At 36.6% G+C, this 19,932-nt stretch overlaps 1 protein-coding gene across 1 annotated transcript in view; it reads right to left on the bottom strand.

Moving 5' to 3' along the window:
- The window catches only part of MAP3K3 (mitogen-activated protein kinase kinase kinase 3), a 72,549-nt gene that overhangs the window by 34,931 nt on the left and 17,686 nt on the right, over nucleotides 1–19,932 (bottom strand). Inside the window, exons 5-6 of the mRNA XM_074224443.1 lie at nucleotides 18,117–18,230; nucleotides 7,614–7,734 (exon numbers count right to left, since the gene is read on the bottom strand). Coding sequence (XP_074080544.1) covers nucleotides 7,614–7,734; nucleotides 18,117–18,230 — 235 coding nt within the window. The remainder of the gene's footprint in view (nucleotides 1–7,613; nucleotides 7,735–18,116; nucleotides 18,231–19,932) is intronic.

Here is a 19,932-nt window from a genome sequence, read left to right as displayed (position 1 = left end):
TATCCTGAGCCCTTTTCTCTTCTCCCTATATTCTGTTTCATTTGTTAATTTCATTGGCTCCCATGGATTCAAGCACCATCTCTATGCTTATGATTCTCAGATCTATCTGTCCAGCCCTTACCTCTTTACTGACCTATATAGTCTCACATCTCCAAGTACCTATTAGACATCTCAAATTGGATATTCTTTACACATCATAAATTCAACGTATCTAAAATTGAACTTATTTTCTTTCCTCCAAATATGCTTCCTTCTTCCTATATTTACTAATATTATTGAATAAATCACCATCCTGATTTTTCCTTCATAACATGTTCACTTCCTTCTCCTTTGATTTTTGCCACCACTCAGGTACAGGCCCTCCTCATTGCAGTTGAATTAATGCAATAGCAACCTTTATCTGGCTTTTAAACCCTTTTCCTACCTTTTTCGGTTTTCTTATGACTAATTTCTTTCCATATACTCTTTGATCCAGGGACGTTGGCCTCAAGGTAACTAGATGTCACAGGGGAGAGCACTGGCTAAGAGCAGGAAGACTTCCAGTTCAAATCTGGCCTCAAGCACTTACTAGTTGCATGATCCTGGGCAAATCTCTGCTTTTGTTTGCTTCACTTTCCTCAACTATAAAATATAGGGTTAATAACAACAGCACCTATCTCACAGGCACCTAGTAAATGCTAAATAAACGATTATTTTCTTCCCTTCCTCTACCTTACTAGTTCAAGACACTACATCTCCTAACTCCATGCACCTTCCCTGGTTGTTCCTAATACCTGGAATGCTTTCCTTACTTATCTCTACCTCCTTGGCTTACTTATAATTCTCAGCTAAAATCCTATATTCTACTAGAAGTCTTTCCTGATCCCCTTATTATGAGTCTTCCATTGGAGATTAACTCCAGTTTATTACATATAAATAACACATACACATCTGTAGTTTATACAAAGCTGTCCTCATGTTATTTACCCCATCAGACTGAATCCCTGAAACCAGGTACTTATATTTCCAGCACTTAGTACAGTACCTGTAATACTTGGTGATTTGATTGGACATGTTTCTACCTTCACATCTCTTGCACCTATTTTACACAGTCACCACTTGATACGGGCTTTATCATTTTTTGCTTAGATTATTCCAACAGACTCCTAATTGGTCTCCCTGCCTCCAACTTCCTTCACTCTAATAAATTCTCTACAATATTACAACAGGGATTTTTTCTTAAATTCAGATCTGACCATATCTCTCCTTTACTCAATCAACATAAGTAGCTTTCTACTATCTCTAGGATAAAATGTAAACTCTTCTGTTCAGCTTTTAAAGCCCTAGGTAATCTGATCCCACTAACATCCTTCCAAGCTGGCCTTCTCTATTTTTTCACATGATATTCCATCTCTCATCTCCATGGCTTTCTTTCCACCAGCCATTCTCTATGCCTAGAATTCATTCCCTCTGTCTCACAAAATTATCTTTCCCCTTATAAAGTAGGTCAAGCGCTGTCAGTCTATCTAAAGCCCTTCTGGATCCCCTTTTCAACTACTTTGGAAGAGCCCTCCCACCTCCCACTTCCTTGTTTGCAAATATCAGCTTTATATTTATTCCAGATCTACTTAAAGATGTACTTTATTGTATCCCTGATTGTAGTAATAATTTCTTTTATTGAATTGGTAGCCTTTATACACAGTACAGCACCTGGTGTGTTATATTTTGAGTTCTTAGAAAATGATAAAATGACTACTGATGAGAATAATAGATTTAGAGCTGAAAGGAACCTGGTGAATCCATCTAGTCTAATCCCTTCTTTTTAAGCTGAGGAAAATGAAATTAATGGAGGTTAATGTGAATGGCCTGTGGCTGCCCAGTGAATGGGGCTCCCCAAGTGGGGATCCAGGCTCAGTTCCTGTGACACTAAGGACAGCACTCTTTCTATGATACTGTATTCTCTGAGTTCAGACTCAGGATTGTTGTTCTTTTCTCTCCTTAATGTAGTAATACAGACAGCCTCAGTCTTAGGGAGGATTCTTCTAAGAGCTTAACAAAAAGGTGATTTGGAGTAGGAATTTATACTGCGACTGACTGAAGTACATCATGATAGCTGACAAGACCTTCTCTAGACTACAGGTAGAAGGCAATTTGACAGCTAGGCTTCTTCCTTATAAGCTGAAGTCCATATGAGTTCAAAGAGAATTTTGAGGCATGTCCTGCCTTTGGAGAAAGGCATGTTTAATTTTTATTTTTAGGCTTTTGCAAGGCAAATGGGGTTAGGTTAAGTGGCTTGCCCAAGGCCACATAGCTAGGTAATTATTAAGTGCCTGAGGCCGGATTTGAACTCAGATAGTCCTGACTCCAGGGCCGGTGCTCCATCCACTGTGCCACCTAGCCACCCCAGCATGTTTAATTTTTGGTAGTGACATAACAGGACTTCTGGCACTAACACTAAGGTGGCAGTGCTATGGAAAATACAAGCTTAAAAAAGCCTAGAGAGCCCACAATTCCCTGGTTGATTTCACCTTCTAAGACTCTATAGAGAGATTTCTATTGAGATTTCCTTTTTGGTTTGCTGTATCCAGCTGAAGCTCTCCATTATGTTTAATGAATATTAGTTGAGCAACAGAATGGCCCTCTAACCTAACTACTCATTCTGTCCTATTTTCATCCCCTTCCTCACTAGATCTTGACAGCTTACACACTTTTAACTAGCTCCTACACATTCTGAAGTGAAGATAAACACAAAACTGAAACACTCTAGGGTAATCTTGCTAGTTCTTAGTTTTTCCATTAACTTCCTCTGATAGACATTGGTTTAGGGAGACTTCCTTTTCCTGTCCACAGATGTTGGCCTGTGTACAATAACCCCTGGCCTGATGCCTATCAGATAGTAGCTGGTCCTCTACAAGCCACAGCATGTATTGGAAAAAGTGAAAGTCTCTGACTGGAAATAAAAGCTCAAAAAAACCTTTTGCCATTTTCTCCCAGGCTTTCCTGGAGTTGAAATATGAGTCTCACATGAACCAACCCCTATGTCACTACCCGTGGATAACCTATTCCTTTCTCAGAGTCCAAATCTAATGCTATTTCTTATACTAAACTTTCCATGATCATCCCAGGCAAAATGACTCTATGTCTGAAGGCCTATGGTATTTTATAATCAATTAAATGACACTTTTATCACTTACTGCTTTATATTGTAAATATATATATATACACATCTCTACTAGACATTGTCTTGATGGCGAGGTTAATGTCTTATACAAGTTTATATCCTGCAATGAGTAGCAGAATGTCTCTACTACTTCAATGGATCTGTGATTTCAATGATGTGAGTACTTCCTCTCACTGGTATAGACTGCAAACTATTTCTAAGTTTTCATTCTATGTAATCCTGATCCATGTTTTTTCTACTGGGGATTTAACATTGCACTAGAGGTATTCTATTCAGTCATTTTATATTTTATGATTGTAAGTGCAATGTATGAGCTATCCATCAGTTATCTTTTTTGTTGTTGTTTTTACAAGGCAGTGGGGTTAAGTGACTTGCCCAAGGTCACACAGCTAGGAAATTATTATATGTCTGAGACTGGATCTGAACTCAGGTCCTCCTGACTCCAGGGATGGTACTCTATCCACTCAGGTCCTCCTGACTCCAGGGCCAGTACTCCAGCCACCTAGCTGCTCCTGTCCATCAGTTACCTTAAAATGTTTTTAACGAATATTTTGATTCTTCTTTCTTATAATACTGTCATTTTTAAAGGGTTTTTTTTTTTTTTTTTGGTGAGGCAATGGTGTTAAGTAGCTTGCCCAAGGCCACACAGCTAAGTAATTATTAAGTGTCTGAGGCCAGATTTGAACTCAGGTCATCCTGACTCCAGGGCCGGTGCTCTATCCACTGTGCCACTTAGCTACTACCCCCCGCCACCTAGCCACCCCTACTATCATTTTTCAATGGCTTCCCTTCTTATCCTCGTTCTAATAGAACTTCCCTTTATATCAAAGAAATACATCTAAGCAAAACAAATTTCTGCGTGTAGAACATTGCTAGAAATATGGTGTATCCCATTTATGTTCAGAATGTCTTTTGAGTCACCAATAATTTTAACTCTTCAGGGATCAGATTTTCCAGACTTGTGGTCATGTCATTTCAAAAGCACAATGGTTTTAAAAAGATGAAATTGTGTATTAGAGAGCAGCTTGGGATCCTTAAAAGCACAACACAATTTTGTAAATGTAATCTGGCCCATTTTTATCAACTCTGGACCCTCTTTGTCCAACTGCAGGGGCTATCCTAGAGAGATATACTAACTTGAAGAATTGTTTATCCAACTGCTTGTCTGTATGGACAACATGAATTTTTTTATCTATGATTTTTGGGAGTAACTTTTAAGGTCAAACTTTGGGTAGTTATAATCTTATTTAGGATATTCTATAACATTCTAGGATTTGATGCAATATTCACATCATCTACAAACAGGAGCAACTAGAGACCTTACCAATTCTAAGAAATCTCTGACTTTGTAACAGACATCTCTTAAGGAAATATCTTTGGCAAATGTACATCTCCTGTTATAGATATTCCTTGGTATTAGTAACTGGAAATTCACTGAACATTGATTATAATATATGCAGATGACTTGTTGAAGAAGAGCCTTTAAGGCTATATTTTGTTCTACTAACTTAAAAAGCATTTTTTGGAATATTAAACAATAAATGAGACTGTATTTTTTACATTTTCCAGATAACTGTGAATATGAAGACAGAAAATTTTTGGCAAATGCTTCCCTGTTACTTTCTCATACTTTCACCAAAGCAACCCACAAATCATCCATAATCCATTATCTTATAAAAGTGAGAGGAGGTGTCCTCTCAATTTCCTCTTTTTGGAAAGAGTACCATCCTTGATTTTTTTTTGATTTTTTTCTATTTTTTTTTTTTTTAGTATCTTTCCCTCACCAAGATAACTTGCAAAACGATCATACGTTGGTTAGCCTGTGTTGTAGTAATCATGATGAACATAAGCAAAGATCACCAAGAAGATAAAACATCTTATGAGCTAACATTTGATTCAGAGGATAAAAAGGAAAATATTTTAAGAATTTGATAAGTGCCTTCAAACTAAGTAAGTCAATATTTTTTTCTGATAACCAGTGACCTCAATGAAAAAGTAGACAAGGTGAGAATGGTTAAATGAGTAAAAAGTATGTTGGAAGGGGGTGGCTGGATGGTGCAGTGGTTAGAGCCCCAGCCCAGGAGTTAGGAGGACCTGAGTTCAAATATGGCCTCAGATACTCAATACTTTAGCTGTGTGACCTTAGGCAAGTCACTTACCCTATTGCCTAGCCAAAAAAATCCAAAAAAAATTTATGTTGGAAAATATAGTTCATGTGTAAAAAACGAAAATGGTCAAAGTTTTGTAGGTCTCTCAGAGGGCTTCTAACAATACAGATCACAAATATTTAAGAAGGGAGTAAGAAGGTGCTAGTGACAAAAACCCTAACCCTGAAGCAAGAGCACCTCTTCTAGGGATTGAGATGACTTGAAAAGGGATTAGGATGATGATACTCTTTCCTGAACTAGCTTGTAAGAATATAGCCACAAATTACTCATGAATATTAATGAAAACTAAGGTTAATATATATGCTTTCAGTCAAGCAATATTATCAGTGTTGCCTATAGTCAAGGAACTGCTAGATAAGCCAGTTTAGTGACATGTTTATTTTGCATCTCCTCCAGGAAGTAAGCTACTTTTAGACAAGATCAGCAACAAATCCAGTGAGAAACCCTCAAATTCATGTCAATACTGCCTTGAAGAAAACAGTCAGGTTCCTCTAGTGCTTTAGAAGAACTGGAGACATCATATATTAGTACTTCTTCATCCTAAGCTATACACTAGGATAGTTTCTGAGTCTAACTCTGTAAGTAGTACAGGTTGCAAGTTTTTTTTTGTATAAATAATGTCAGCATCCTTTTATTTTAATATAAAAATATTTTTAAGGACTTGACAAATATCAACAAACATAAATATTTCCACATACAACAAGAAGCAAAGGAAGCCTGAATATGAACCTATGACTCTCTCATGCTCAGCTTTTTTTTTTTAGTTTTAGTTTTTCAGATCAATGAGGTTAAGTGGCTTGCCCAAGGCCACACAGCTAGGTAATTATTTAAGTGTCTGAGCCTGGATTTGAACTCAAGTACTCCTGACTCCAGGGCCAGTGTTCTATTGACTGCACCACCTAATCGCCCCCATGCCCAGATTTTTAAAAAGTATTCATCCACTTAAAACAGGTAGTACCAAAACTGCTTTTTTTGTTTCTCTAGAGCTTCCTTCTAATTTCGTCTGTGTATTTTTTACATATTCCATTTACACTCTTTTCTTTCATATTAATTTCCCCAATTTTCACAGCATTCTCCTCCTTTGTAATAAATATAATTAAGCAAAATAAATTTATATGGATCACAGGCACTACTTCATTATTTCTTCATAATATACTCAGGAAAAAAAAACTGACATGGAAAGAAATGAAACACCTAAAGATACAGGTTGGTCAATAAACCAAAAGAGGAGTGAGGTTTCTTATATATGTTACACAATCCCAGAAATAGGTCTGGTTTCTCAGGCCCCAGGACTCTAGTCTCAAAGACAGTGAATTCTACTGAATGATAAATTCCAGTATGTTATTTTTTTTAATAGCCATCTTAGAAGCTTTTTTCCCTATCAAGATGTAGCTTCTTTTTTGGCTCACCAGTTATTCAACAACAATGACAACAAAATACCAAAATATTTTCCTTGGGGAAGAAAAGGAATTCAAAGTCCCTACATGAAATTTGGGATTGGAACCCAAATGTTAAGATTCCATCTCTTTCATGACAAGCACTTAAAATATAGTCAGTGAAATTGTTGAGGAACAGAAGGGTAGAGCCAAGATGGTGGATTAGAAGCAACCCAGCTGAGTTTTCTCAACATTCTCCTCTAAAATAACATTTCAAATAAAATTTTACAGGACTACAAAAGACCCTTTGTTGGCATTGAGTATAGCTGACATTGGCATATGTAATTCTGGGTTGCAGTTCCAAGGAGGAGAGGAGTGCTGGGATCAATCAAAAGGGAACAGGAATTCTGGTCACAGTTCCAGGGCAAAAAGAGAACTCGCTGCAGGGGATCAGGGGCTTCCTGGGTAAAGACCAGAATGCAAACCAGGAGAGGAGTGATTATACTACTCTTGGGATAATACCACCTTAGAAGCACCAAAAACTTGCAGATTCCTCAAACTAGCTCAAAAGACAGCAGTATAAAAGAGCCTTAAATTGGGACTGAGCCCCACCCTCAACCCCCCACCCCAATGTGAGCAAAGCCCAATTTTCACAAAAAGTTCCAGAAATAGGCTGGAAAAATGAGCAGGCAATGAATCTGTTCAGGGAAGAAAAAAAGAAATAATGGGGGTAGAAAAGAAGACAAAAGAAATCAAGAGAGATGAAGAGAGGGAAGGGCAAGAAAAGCAGGTAAGAAGTGTGGCGGGAATAAGTGTCAGAAAAGTGGACAAGAGGAACAGAAAAAAGTGAAAAGAGGGCAGAGGGAAAGGAAAGAGTATAGAAAAGCTCAAGAAGGGAAGATTACTTACTGACAGAGAGATGTCTACTTCTGGGCTCTGGTGGCTGATAGATAGTATTTACATCCCCCATAGATTGGGAAGCTTTGATCCGGACTTGCTTGGGCACTCCAAGATGTGGGGAAGAACTAGTCTGAAAAATATAAAAGGAAAAGAATGAAAAAGGATTTTAAGGACTAGGAAATTCAAAGATTCTTCTATCTTGAAATCATTTCCCCCAGAGTGTGGATGCCTATGTTCTCAATGATTTTGTAGGGTTAATTCATAAGCTAACCTTCCTTTAACCCCCAAAATTTGGTCCTCGGTCTTGGCAAATCATTTGCTGTTTAATGTGGTCTAATAACTTCAATAGCACATAGGTACTAGTATATAATACTAGTAAATAATGTCCCATTTTGAAAATGGAAACAGCCATGGAGATATAATAGGCAGTCACCCTAAAGACCAGTAGAAAGAAAGAGATCTATATATTTCTTATCAACAAATATTGTATAGAATCAGAAATGAGGAACAAAACTATTTCAACATCTAAGATATCTGCTAGGCATTGCAGAAATAGAAACCAAATTTTTATAGAATTTACTTCAAAATTACCTCTTCGGCCATAGTCGCTTCTTAATAAATAGGAAAGAAGATCTTAGGTATTCCATATAGTACCAGGACTCACAGGTCAATCAGTTGAAGATCATGTTTAATATAGAGAAGAGTTGCTTCAAGAAACATTATTCTTCAATAGATCAATAGGCTAGGAATTTTGGCGGCATTATCAGTAATTTAGCCCATGTTTCCAAAATCATTTCAGACAGAACTAATATATGTCTAGAGCAACCAAGCTTCTCTATAAGCTACCCACAGATGAATTGGGAAAGAAGGCAGAGAAAGTGACTAGAAGATTAATTAAACACTTTATCAAATACATTGAGATAGAAGAAATGGACTCATATACACTGGGACTATTTCTCTGAATAGGCAGGACCCTACAAAGTTTGCCTTTGCACAACTGAATATATTCAAGAAAAAAATCCAAAAGATTCAAATACCTCAATTCTAAATTCTTTAATCAGCAAGATCACTAACTTAGGTAGCAAGAAAAAGTCTTCCAAAAAGTTAGGCAGGTATAAGAATCTTAGGTTATCAAACCCCAAAAGATGGCAATAGCAAAGCTCCTGAACTGAAGTGATATAATCTTGGAACATTTACCCCACTCTGCCCACTCTCTCTTTGGCAAGTGGTCCTTTACCTCTGAGCCCTCCCCAATCTTGAACCTCCAAGGAATAACCACTGATCATGCATTTAAAAAAATTCTGTTTGCACTCTGTCTCCTGTCCTTAGTTTCCTTTTATGAATTCTGGTTAACTGTGCCTCCCTTAGCCTAGATCTGTGGTCTCCATATTCTAATCCTGCTTCCTGTATACCCTGCAGTCCCAGAAAGGCAACTCTAGCTCTGGCCTCTCCATTTAGAGTCTCTGTTTCCCTTTCTGGTTCAAGTCCATCAAGGTCTACCCTGGGTCTGTGCCCAAGTTATGGGGAAAGGGAACAACAAAGCAGAGCAGAAAGCTGGGCAGCCATTGAGAGAAGAGTTCACTCTTACTCCAGCAAACATAAACTTGAGCTGCCCCTCTTGGGCCACTTGCAGAACCTCTGAGTCTTCATTTGTCTGAGGATGAGAAAGATAAGTGAGAAGGCTCTAGTCTGGAGTGATTCTTGAGGTATAACTTGAAGATTCTGCCTTTCCTTGGATCTTTGAGGGAAAGGGAAGGATTACTGCATGTTTGACAGTCAAGTTCTACAATCAATGACCACTTACCCTACTTCAATTAATAGAAGAATCTCCAACTATAATCCTTCTGAAAAGATCTCCAAGTTTTATTTGCATTATCATTGGGTCTTTTCATTTTCCTATGTCTCTGTGTCCTTCAGACTCCTGGGTATTGCCATATGCTGAACCATAAATGCTTCATTCATTAATTCTTTTGGTTTCATTGGCTTTCTGATCTGCAATGCTCATGTATTCTAAGAACCACTAGGTTTTTCCAGTTGCCCTGAATATTAGCTCTTTGAGAGAGGAGGCTCTCACTCTTTGTATTTGCAGCACCTGGGTGCCTGGAACAGTAAGTGCCTAATAAATGCTTTTCTACTCCATTCCCAGAAGACCAAAGCAAACCTCGTACAGGAAGAGGACCAGTTATTTTCATTTGGGAATAAGAAACAGGTCACAAGACTGATGAGAGTGAGAATTTGGGATTAACAAATTATCCAGGTCAAAGCTTTTAGATTTCTTTTCTCTTTTTCCTACCTCCTACAAGAATAAAGGGGAAAAATCATTACCTGACCAAAACAAACTCTGTATTCTGAATTTCTGGAAAAAGATTTAACTCAGGTTTGAGCTCAGCTGCCAAGCAACCTTTTCAGAAGCAGGGCTGCCTTGACATGCTGTACTGTGCTAACAGGAAATCAGTGCCAGGAGGAAGTAAGTACTCTGCTAAAATCTTCATGGTACAACTCAGCTTTGCCAAGAGCCCGAGAGGAAAAAACAGTCAATGTGCTACATGGAGGGAAGGCAGGCAGTCTCCAGTCAGAAATAGAACAGCATTGTAGTAAGCACCCAGAGGGGACTCAACACTATATTAAGTACATAGGAAAAACAGTAAAGATAAAATACATTCTCTACATTCAAGGACTTGAAATCTTAAAATGAAGGAAGGAAAGCAAAATGTTTAAAGTTAAAGCAAATAAATAGAGATAAAAAATGTAAGAAAAGATTCATTATTAGGAAGATCAGGGATTGTTTTATAAAATTAGAAAATATATAAATCAATCAGGGAAAGCTTCTTGGAGGTAAGGCTTGAGCTAAGATTTAAAAGGAAAAAAGATGCCACGTTACAAATAGGAGGAATGAAGTTATTTCAAGCACTTGATATAAAGAACAAAAGCCTTGAAGCAGGAGTTCTTAACCATTATTATGTAATGGAAAGTCAATGAACCCATTCTCAGAATAATATGTGTTATACACATCAATAAATTACAGAAATGCTAAATTTCAGTTATAATTTAGTGAAAATAAAAATGCTTTTCCCCCCAATCAAGTTCATAGATCCCCTAAAATCCATCCAATCTTAACCTTAGGTTTGGTGTACTGCAGGGGACAGAAATTGGTGTGAAATGGAAGTATTGTCACTCACTACATAGTTCGTGATTACAGATATTCAGGACAGCCAGCCAGAGGGAATCTGTACCCCTGGAGCAGCCTAGGTCATTTGTTCAGAACAGTATGCCCCCCCCCCCCCCGAAACAACAAAACACTCACTTCTAAACAGAAACAGAGTCTCACTTCTAAAAGGTAGACCAATCTAAAGCCGGCTATGACTAGGATTCCCAGACCAAAGTTCTGGGTCTCAGATCCAGCAGAGCTTCCCAAATAGCTGATATTGGTTGAGTTCAGTAACAGTCTAGTACTAACTGGAACCAACTCTAAGTCCAGAACTCAAACCAGGGAGAACAACAATCAGATTTTGCACTGGATAAGATTACTTTTGGGAGCACCAAAATCTGTAAGTTCCTAACCTGAGATGTTTCAGAAATCCTAGGGTAATGTAACACTCAATACCTCAAGAAAGCAGCCACAAAATCTTCCCTCCAGATATGAAGCAGAGCCCAGACCTAATATCTATTTCAAAGTCAGGGGAAGAATGAGCAAAGAGAACAAGAATTCCACCTTAAAAAGCTATTATGCTAAAGGTGCAAAACCAGAAGAAGAGAATGTCTACAAAATATCTACAATCAAAGTCTCAAAAAAAATGCAGTATAGGCACAAATTTAACTAGAATTTCTAGAAGAGATGAAGTTTTTTAAAAAAGAATTCAAAATGTTTTATTAATGACATAAGAGCACTAGAAAGAAAAACGAAACAGAATTGAATGAGAGCTAAGGAAGAAAGAATTGGAAAGGGAATTAGTAGTTTGGCACAAAAAATAAATAACCTTGCCCCAGCAACAGTCCTTCAAAATCAGAATGGCAATTTCAATCAATGTATAGCATCAAAACAATGTAAAGATTATCAGAATGTGGGGAAATGGGGGAAGGGAAGTGAGAGTGGAGGAAATAATTATAAAATTCAAAACCTTACAGAAAATGATAGGTAGAAACTACTATTGCATATAATTGGAAAACAAATAAAATATTAATTAAAGAAAGAAAATTAGAATGGGCCAAATAGAACAACAACTCTATGAAACAACAAGAAATATTAAAGTCAAAACTGGAAAAAATAGAAGAAAATGTAAGGTATCTCAATGCAAAAACAACTATCTGGAAAACATCTAGAGGAGAAAAAAAAAAATAAAAATCACTGGACTACCTAAACACCATGACCTAAAAATAGCCTACACATCATATTTCAAGAAATCTTCAAAGAAAATTAACAAAGTGGAAACTGAAAGATTCCACCTCCTGCCTCCTGGTAAAGAAAAAATGCTGCAAGCAGCCAAAAGTTAAGAATTCAAGTACTGAGAACCACAGTCAGGATCTCACACACAGCCATCACTAATAAAGGAGTGGAGAGCTTTCAATATGTTTCAGAAAGCTGGGTGTAGGCTTAAAGCCAAGGATATGCAGGAAAATTTATCCAGGAAAATAACATAATCCTCCAGGGAAAAAATGAATTTTTAATGGAATAGAAAACTTCCAAGCATTCTAGATAAAAAGATCACAGCTGTATAGAAGTTGTGAAACTCAAACACAAGAGTTAAGAGAAACAAAAAGGATATATAAATGAACAATGATAAAGAACTAAACAAAGATAAACTGTTTACAACCTAAAATGAGAGACTAATCATCATCAGGGAGTAGTAAAGAGAGTCAAAATTTGACATGTACTGAGAATGGTTTTCTTATGTCATAATGATCTTTAAAGAAGAATGGAAAGAAACAGAAAGGGGAATACATTAGGGTGGAAGGTAAAGGAAAGTTAGGGAAAATTATTTCATATAAACAGGATACAAATGTAGACATCTATACAAATAAGGAGGAAGTTAGGGAGGCATGATTGACACTTAAAACCTCACTCTCATCTGGACTCAAAAAATACACACACACACACACACACACACACACACGTGCAGAAATTTCTTTCAACAGGGAAATAGGAAGGAAAGAGGGGAGGAATCAAATAGAGGATAAAATTAAAGGGAGGGATTAGTCCTATAGGCTAAACAAACTTTAAGAGTGTCCAAAAATATTTTTATAGCCCTTTTTGAGATGACAGAAATGGAAATCTGAGGTGTTCTCAATTAGAAAATGCTGAACAAGTTATGGTATAGAAATATAATGGAATATTATTATGCTCTAAAAAAGGATACAAAAGATGAGTCATGCTCATTCCATCAGCACAACAATTGGGAACAATTTTAGGCTGTCTGCAAAGGAGAGTACCATGTGTATCCAGATAAGGAGCTGTGGAGTTTGAACAAAGTACAAGGACTATTCCCTTTAATTTGGAAAAAAAAAAAAAACCCAGATGTCTTACTGTTTGATCTGGTTACCTCTGAGAATTCTGTTCTCTTTAAGGATATGATTTCTCTCTCATCACATCCAATTTGGATCAAGGTACAACATGGAAACAAAGTAAAGACTGACGGAATGCTATCTGTGGGGTGGGGGTGGGGGTGGGGGGAGGGAAGCAAGATTGGGGGAAAACTGTAAGACTCAAATAATATCTTTAATAAAAATTAAAAAAAAAGAAAAGATGAGTCAGAGAAAATTGGGAAGTTTTGTATGAACTGATGCAGAGTAAAATAAACTTCAGAATAGAATTTCCTTTTGCTTGTTCTTCTACCTTTTGAAAGATGAGATTATCTAGACTGAGGCAATTCAAGACAGTATCAGTTGCTCCATTTTTGGCAGAATGGAAGCTCCAGCAGATGACTAGATACCTGAAGATGTCCCATTTACAACTATATCATGCCTTTGTGCCAGATTCCCAAATTCTTCATCTGTTTTCTCTCTCTGTAGGTGGTCTGTAATAAATTCCAAAGTGGGGGAAAAAATCACCTCTGCTTTTCCCTCCGTTGACCTTTACCCAAATATTCTGCCATGTTTTACCCCTTCCATTTCCTAGATTTCTCACATTTATATATATCTTCTTAATTTACAATGTGACTCCCTTCTACCCCTTGAAACACGCACATAAGGCACATTCATCAAAGTCATGGTTCAGAAATGGGGTTTATCCCAAATCTCAAGGAGAACATGTGAGGTCAAATTTGTCTCCATGCATTAGAACTTCTTGATCTTATTTATTGCTTAAACATTGGGCATTTGTATATAAGTATTAGAGACCATGTTTAGTACTTTAAATTTTATTTTGATGGGGGATACTAATCTATGAATTTTGGGGTGCTTCAGCTATTATTCTTTCTTCTAATCTCTATATTATTTAATTTGGGGAATATATATATGTTTATAGGCAGTTTTATTATCCTCATATTTTTTAGTTTAAATTCTTTTTGATTAGATTTGCAAGATAACTGACAAAAGCATTCCTACTAGCCTATGCCAAGCATACTCCATATTCAGTGGGGCATCAGTCATTCCAACATTTTAAGATATGATAGAGAAATCTATATCTAATTCTATATCTTCATTTCCTCAATTAATTTTTGGCTCTTCTATCCCTTTCCTTTGATGGGCAACAGTGAGGAAATACAACCCATGCCCACATGGTCTTTAGTGTATGACCCAAAGTTTGAAAATTGTTGGCAATTTTTAGGTTCCTTCTATGTCATTTGTTTTCGTAAGTCTTGAGAGGTTCTTTGTTAAATTTTTGGACACATCTCCCAAGAAAACAGAGCTTTCTATTATTGTGCTCACATCAACAAATAGCTGCTACAACACAATGAGCAAGGAATGACCTGCTCCTATTACTCTTCTCCAATTCCTCTGAACTTTATTGAATAAACTCTCACCTACTAGCTTCTGTGGTTCTAGCACATCATTCTTTAGAGAAAAAGCAAATTCTATTTATGTACTAAAGAACTGGATTTAAGATTAATTGTATGAGAGGACTTAAGAACATAAAGAAATGCTACAAGGGAACAGTCCAAGATTTTACACTTGAGAAACAGACATGATTGTCATGGCATTTACAATGATGGAGAAGTAGTAAAGGCCTAGGAAATTAGTTTTGATCAAATTTAATTTAAGGTAGAACCAATCAGTCAATGCAAGCCTTGAAGAAAATTAAGGGATCTGGGAAAAAGGAGAAAGAAAAATTTCAGAATCTTATGGATTTCAGGCAATAAAAGCAGATATTTGAATGGAGCAGTTATATGAGGAAGTCAATAGAAGTGGAAAAGACACAAGAAAAAGGTCTAAGAAACAACTAAGTTGAGAGGGGAGAAGTAGGGAATGAGTGAAAGAAATTCCCAAAACTCAATTGGAAAGTTAACAATGACCAAGATTTGGCAGGACAACAGATGCTAAAGATAGAGAAGGACTTGAATATAGAAAGAATGTTCAATCCCAGAAAACCTAGGAAAAGAGATATAGAAGCCCTGGGAACCTATCCATAAATGGGTTACTATTCACCTTTGAGGAGATAATTTGAACACAATGATAAAGCCAGAAGTCAGATTGAAGAAAACTAATGAGAGAATAAGAAAAGAATTGGGGCAAAAGAAAAACATAGTAAATCTGAAAAACCTGAATACGTATAGAAGAATAATAGAGTAATAACTGACAGATCCAGTAACAACTTACCACTGTAGGTGGTAAGGATTATCAGTAGGTAGAAGAACATTAAGCCAAACTAGCAAATAAAGGGTGTTTTTAATTTTCTTTTTTGCAAGGCAAAAGGTTTGAGTGACTTACCCAAGATCATACAGCTAAGTATTAAGTGCCTGAGGCCATATTTGAACTCAGGTTCTTCTGACTCCAGGGCCAATACCCTATCCATTGCCCCACCTAGTTGCCCCTAAATAAAGGGTGCTTTGAAGGAGCATTATGTAATAACAGACTTTTTTTTCCTAAGCCCAGCTGATGAAATTCCAAAATCAAAATCTCATTATTAAGGTTAAATTTTAATGGTAAATTTGCAAGGGAAAGAAAGAGCTTGTATCTATTTTGTCTATTTCTCATACAGGGCAGTCTCTTATATAGAAATCCTCCTTTAAATTTATTATAACATTAAGATTCAATAATAACTGAGTAGAAAATACTGTCTACAATTGATGAATGAGAAAACTGACATAGAATGGTAAAATGACATGAATATTTCTATTACTAGTATGGCTGAGAATTATAACTAAATGGGCTTTTTCACAATTCAGTCATTTGATTATTAGATTATCTCTGCACTTCATCCTCTCTTTCAAAGAAAAGATATTTTAGATGAGATATCTACACTTTCTTCACAGTTAATCAAACATTTCGAATATGTCCTATGTATTATGCAAAAGAGGAGAAAGGGGAGGATGAAGAAATACAAAGATATGATTTCTGCCTTCAAACAGCTTACAGTCTATGACCCAGACCACCTACAATATCAATGAGAAGTGACCATTTATCCTCCACCCAGAATTTTTGAGTGCTGGTACTTGAAGAAAGTAACATGGACAGACAGGAGAAGAAAGGACATTTCAGGAGAGGAAAGGCATAAGAAGCAATGCAGAGGTGAGAACCAGCAGGGGTTTGTAAAGAAACCAATCTTGTTACATCAAAAAAGCTATATTGGGGGGCGGCTAGGTGGCACAGTGGATAGAGCACTGGCCTTAGAGTCAGGAGTACCTGAGTTCAAATCTGACCTCAGACACTTAATAATTACCTAGCTGTGTGGCCTTGGGCAAGCCACTTAACCCCATTGCCTTGCAAAAGAAAAAAACTAAAAAAAAAAAGCTATATTGGAGTGTACTGAAATATGAGGTTTAAGAAAGCCAGGAACAATAATAACTGGAAGGCCTTGGGAGCTGGGCTTCCAAGTTTAGATTTGATGTGATAAGCAAAAAGAAACCACAATTTGTTATTTCAGAGGGGAATCATTTGAATAAAGGAGCAAAGCAGAAAAGAACATTTTTTTAAAAAATTTGAACACCTCCTAAGAATTTCCAGAAAATGATTCTTTCTATTCTAAAGGGGCAATAAGCATACACAGTGTGTACTTTAGCAATGTTAGGAAACATCCTCCTGAATTCAGATCTCCTTCCTGTGTTCCCCTCTGTGGCAATCCAACCCCACAACATATCTTTATAATAAATGCTTAGGGTAAGCTCCCTATTACTTAAACCTTGTCCCAAAGTTAGGGTGGGAAAGTCTACAAATGATGCTGTCCACTATCAGCTATGTACTACTTTCTGCCCCTAACAAGAGAAAGAAAAATGTCAAGAAGTCCTCCATTACTGGGCTTCAAAAAAAAAAAAACCTGGCAAAGCAGTCAGGATTAAAAAACAGATCTTAGATGGGATGCAGTCCAACAAAAAGTGTGCTGTAACATAGTTTTAAGAAAAAGCACACTCCCTGGCTTCTGGTTACTAATACTAACTGCCATTTAGGGAGGCAGCAGCTGGGTGAGCTGCAAGAGGTCATGTGGGTCTTCAACTTTTTTTCCACTGAACAGAAGGGAGAGTTTCCTTCCTGCACATGCCCCAAGGGAAGGGCAGAGCTGCTGAAGAACTATGGCAGTTGGAGTTAGAGAACCCTTCAAATTCAAATGGTAGGCAACCTGTGCTGGATGAAAATAGTCTTTCATGTTGCTCAGAATCTTTCATGTTGGCTTCAGTGTTGACCAACAATAGAGAGAGGGCATTTTTTTCCTTTACTGTAAAGTCTGTTCCTTCCTCTCACATTCTATGTAATCCCTTTGTCCTATTTGCCACTGCAACAAAAGAAAAACAACCAAAAATTTCCTGGGAAAAAAGTGCCCTTTGATTCTTCCACTCTAAACTACATTTGTCATTTCATGCTGTCACGAACAGAAAGGGGACAAGAGAAACATGGAGGGATGGTGAGGCTGGAGGCGGGAGTTAATAATAATCCTATGCTGATTAGGAAACTCACCCAGATGCCAATATTGCCTATTCTGAAGACTGCTATTCTCAGAAAAAGAAATGATAGCACTTACTAAAGTACTACAAAAATAGAAGTTTAAAAAAAAATTGACCAATGAATGAAAAACTTTAAGAGCTATGGGTAGCCAAGAGCCAAATAGGTTAAAGGCTTTTCCCTGACCCTACTAGTCAAAAGTCAGGTAGTTACATTCGGGTTTCTCAATGAAATCAAAAGATTCCCAAACAAATCCGGCAAACAAGAGTTCCCCATTTAGAAATAAGAATTCATAATTCCACCCAGCTAGTTCCCATAACAATGGGGACTGACACAACAGTTGATGGACTGGGTTTCTTTCATGTTTTTTCTTTAGTAAAGTAGCTAAGCTATGCATAATTCTTTTAAGGACATATAGCAAGTCTTCAGAGAAGAATCCATTCCTCTTGGTTGGTGGGACAGGACATATTAGCAGTTACTTACATGGTTTCTGTCTTGGGACAGCAGCAATATTCTAAGGCTCTTCATACTTGAGCTTCTATCCAAAAGGTCAATTGCTTTATCAAGATCATCTTGATTTTTCAGCAGGATGGAGAGCTGTAACATAAAATATACAAAAAAGAAAATAATATAATACACAAGTTCATAAAAATGTTTCATAATTAAGTCTTGCAAAAATAAGTATAAATTCAATTCCTTTTTAGAGACTATGCCTTTGAACACTCCTTAGGTCCTAAAATACTAGAACGAGTTCCAAAAGCATTTGTCAAAGCCTATTTTCCTTCCAAATGTATCATTTAATCCAAAATAAGCAGAATTATTTGTCCCACTACTAGGCTAGAATTTGGAAACTACTTAAATGGCTCAAGAGTTTTGCTAACAATATTAGAAATATTAGAGAGGCAATGTGGTACCATGGGAAAAGTATCAAACTTAAGAGTCAGAAGACCTGATTTCAAAACTTAGCTCCAAAACATTGCTAATTCTATGAACAGCAGCAGGAGTAAGACCCTTAACTTCTATGACTCTCAGTTCCTCAGATGTAAAACAGGGATAATCATATTTGTACTACTTATTCAAGGGGTTATTGTGAGGAAAGAGCTTCATAAATATAAGGCATCATAGAAGGATCAGTTATTATTAAAAAGCAGAAAGAAATATAGGAAAGTAGAAATTGCTATTCAAATGGAATTGTCGGTTATATAGCATAGTAGGATTAATACCCCAAGACTTAGGAAAAGAGTCTAATGTAATACGAACAATGACTTTAGCTTTTCAGTCTCTTCTTTTGATTTCCTTGAAAAAAATCATATAACAATAAGAAAAATCATAGACCAATTATTAAATGATTCTTATGAATGCTTTGGTAGCATCTGTAGAGATAAAATCTTGTATTTCCATGACATTTCCTTATCAAGAAGAGATGAGGAAAGAATATATTCAGAAATAAGAGAATCTGTGATGCAAAAAAAAAAATTTTTACTCTGGCGTTAGGGGGCTTAAAAGCATGGAAGGAAAAGAAGTAAGATAGTGAAGGGATCTAAAAAATTAAAGTGAAAACCATGGTCAACTCTTACTCATTCACATAAATGGAGTAAGAGGAATCTCATCCAAATGAAAGACAATCTAAACATAGCTTATGTTTGGCTTCACAATGTCTTTCTATACATAAATCTGAATACAAATGTGGCTGCTATTCTAAGAATTCACTTTGTTAGCAAAATTATTTTTTTAATATTACTGAGAAAAATATTACTAAGAAATGTAATTCTTTTTTTATCTTTAAAAAAAATTATTTATTTGGTTTTTGCAAGGCAATGGGGTTAAGTGATTTGCCCAAAGTCATACAGCTAGGTAATTATTAAGTGTCTGAGGCTGGATTTAAATTCAGGTCCTCCTCATTTCAGGGCCAGTGCTCTCTGCACTGCCATTTAGCTGGCCCCAAAATGTAATTCTTAATAGAAATTTTGGAGATATAGAGGATTTTAATCAACATGTGAATTGAAAAAGATAATTCCTTATTAGTAGCATATTAGCTGATTTTACGTAAGAGAGATCAATAGGAGTCACAAAGTTCTCTTCCCTGGAGTCAATGAGGATTGGGGAAAAAAATCTTCCCTTCTTTCCTTAGAAATTTGATGCAGAATATTTACTGTATTTTTTTCAAAAATGAACTCTTATTGCCACATTACCACTCTCCTCCTTAACTGTTCCTGTCTAGTTTCATCTTTGTTTACATGTAAATACACAATCAACCACCTTCTTCTACCATGACCCAAAACTATGTGCAGAATACTAA

This window comes from Macrotis lagotis, chromosome 2 (assembly GCF_037893015.1).
Source record: "Macrotis lagotis isolate mMagLag1 chromosome 2, bilby.v1.9.chrom.fasta, whole genome shotgun sequence".
NCBI classification, from domain to species: Eukaryota; Metazoa; Chordata; class Mammalia; order Peramelemorphia; family Peramelidae; genus Macrotis; species Macrotis lagotis.
Note: the sequence above shows the minus strand (reverse complement) of the source record. Positions and strands in the feature narration are given on the sequence as shown.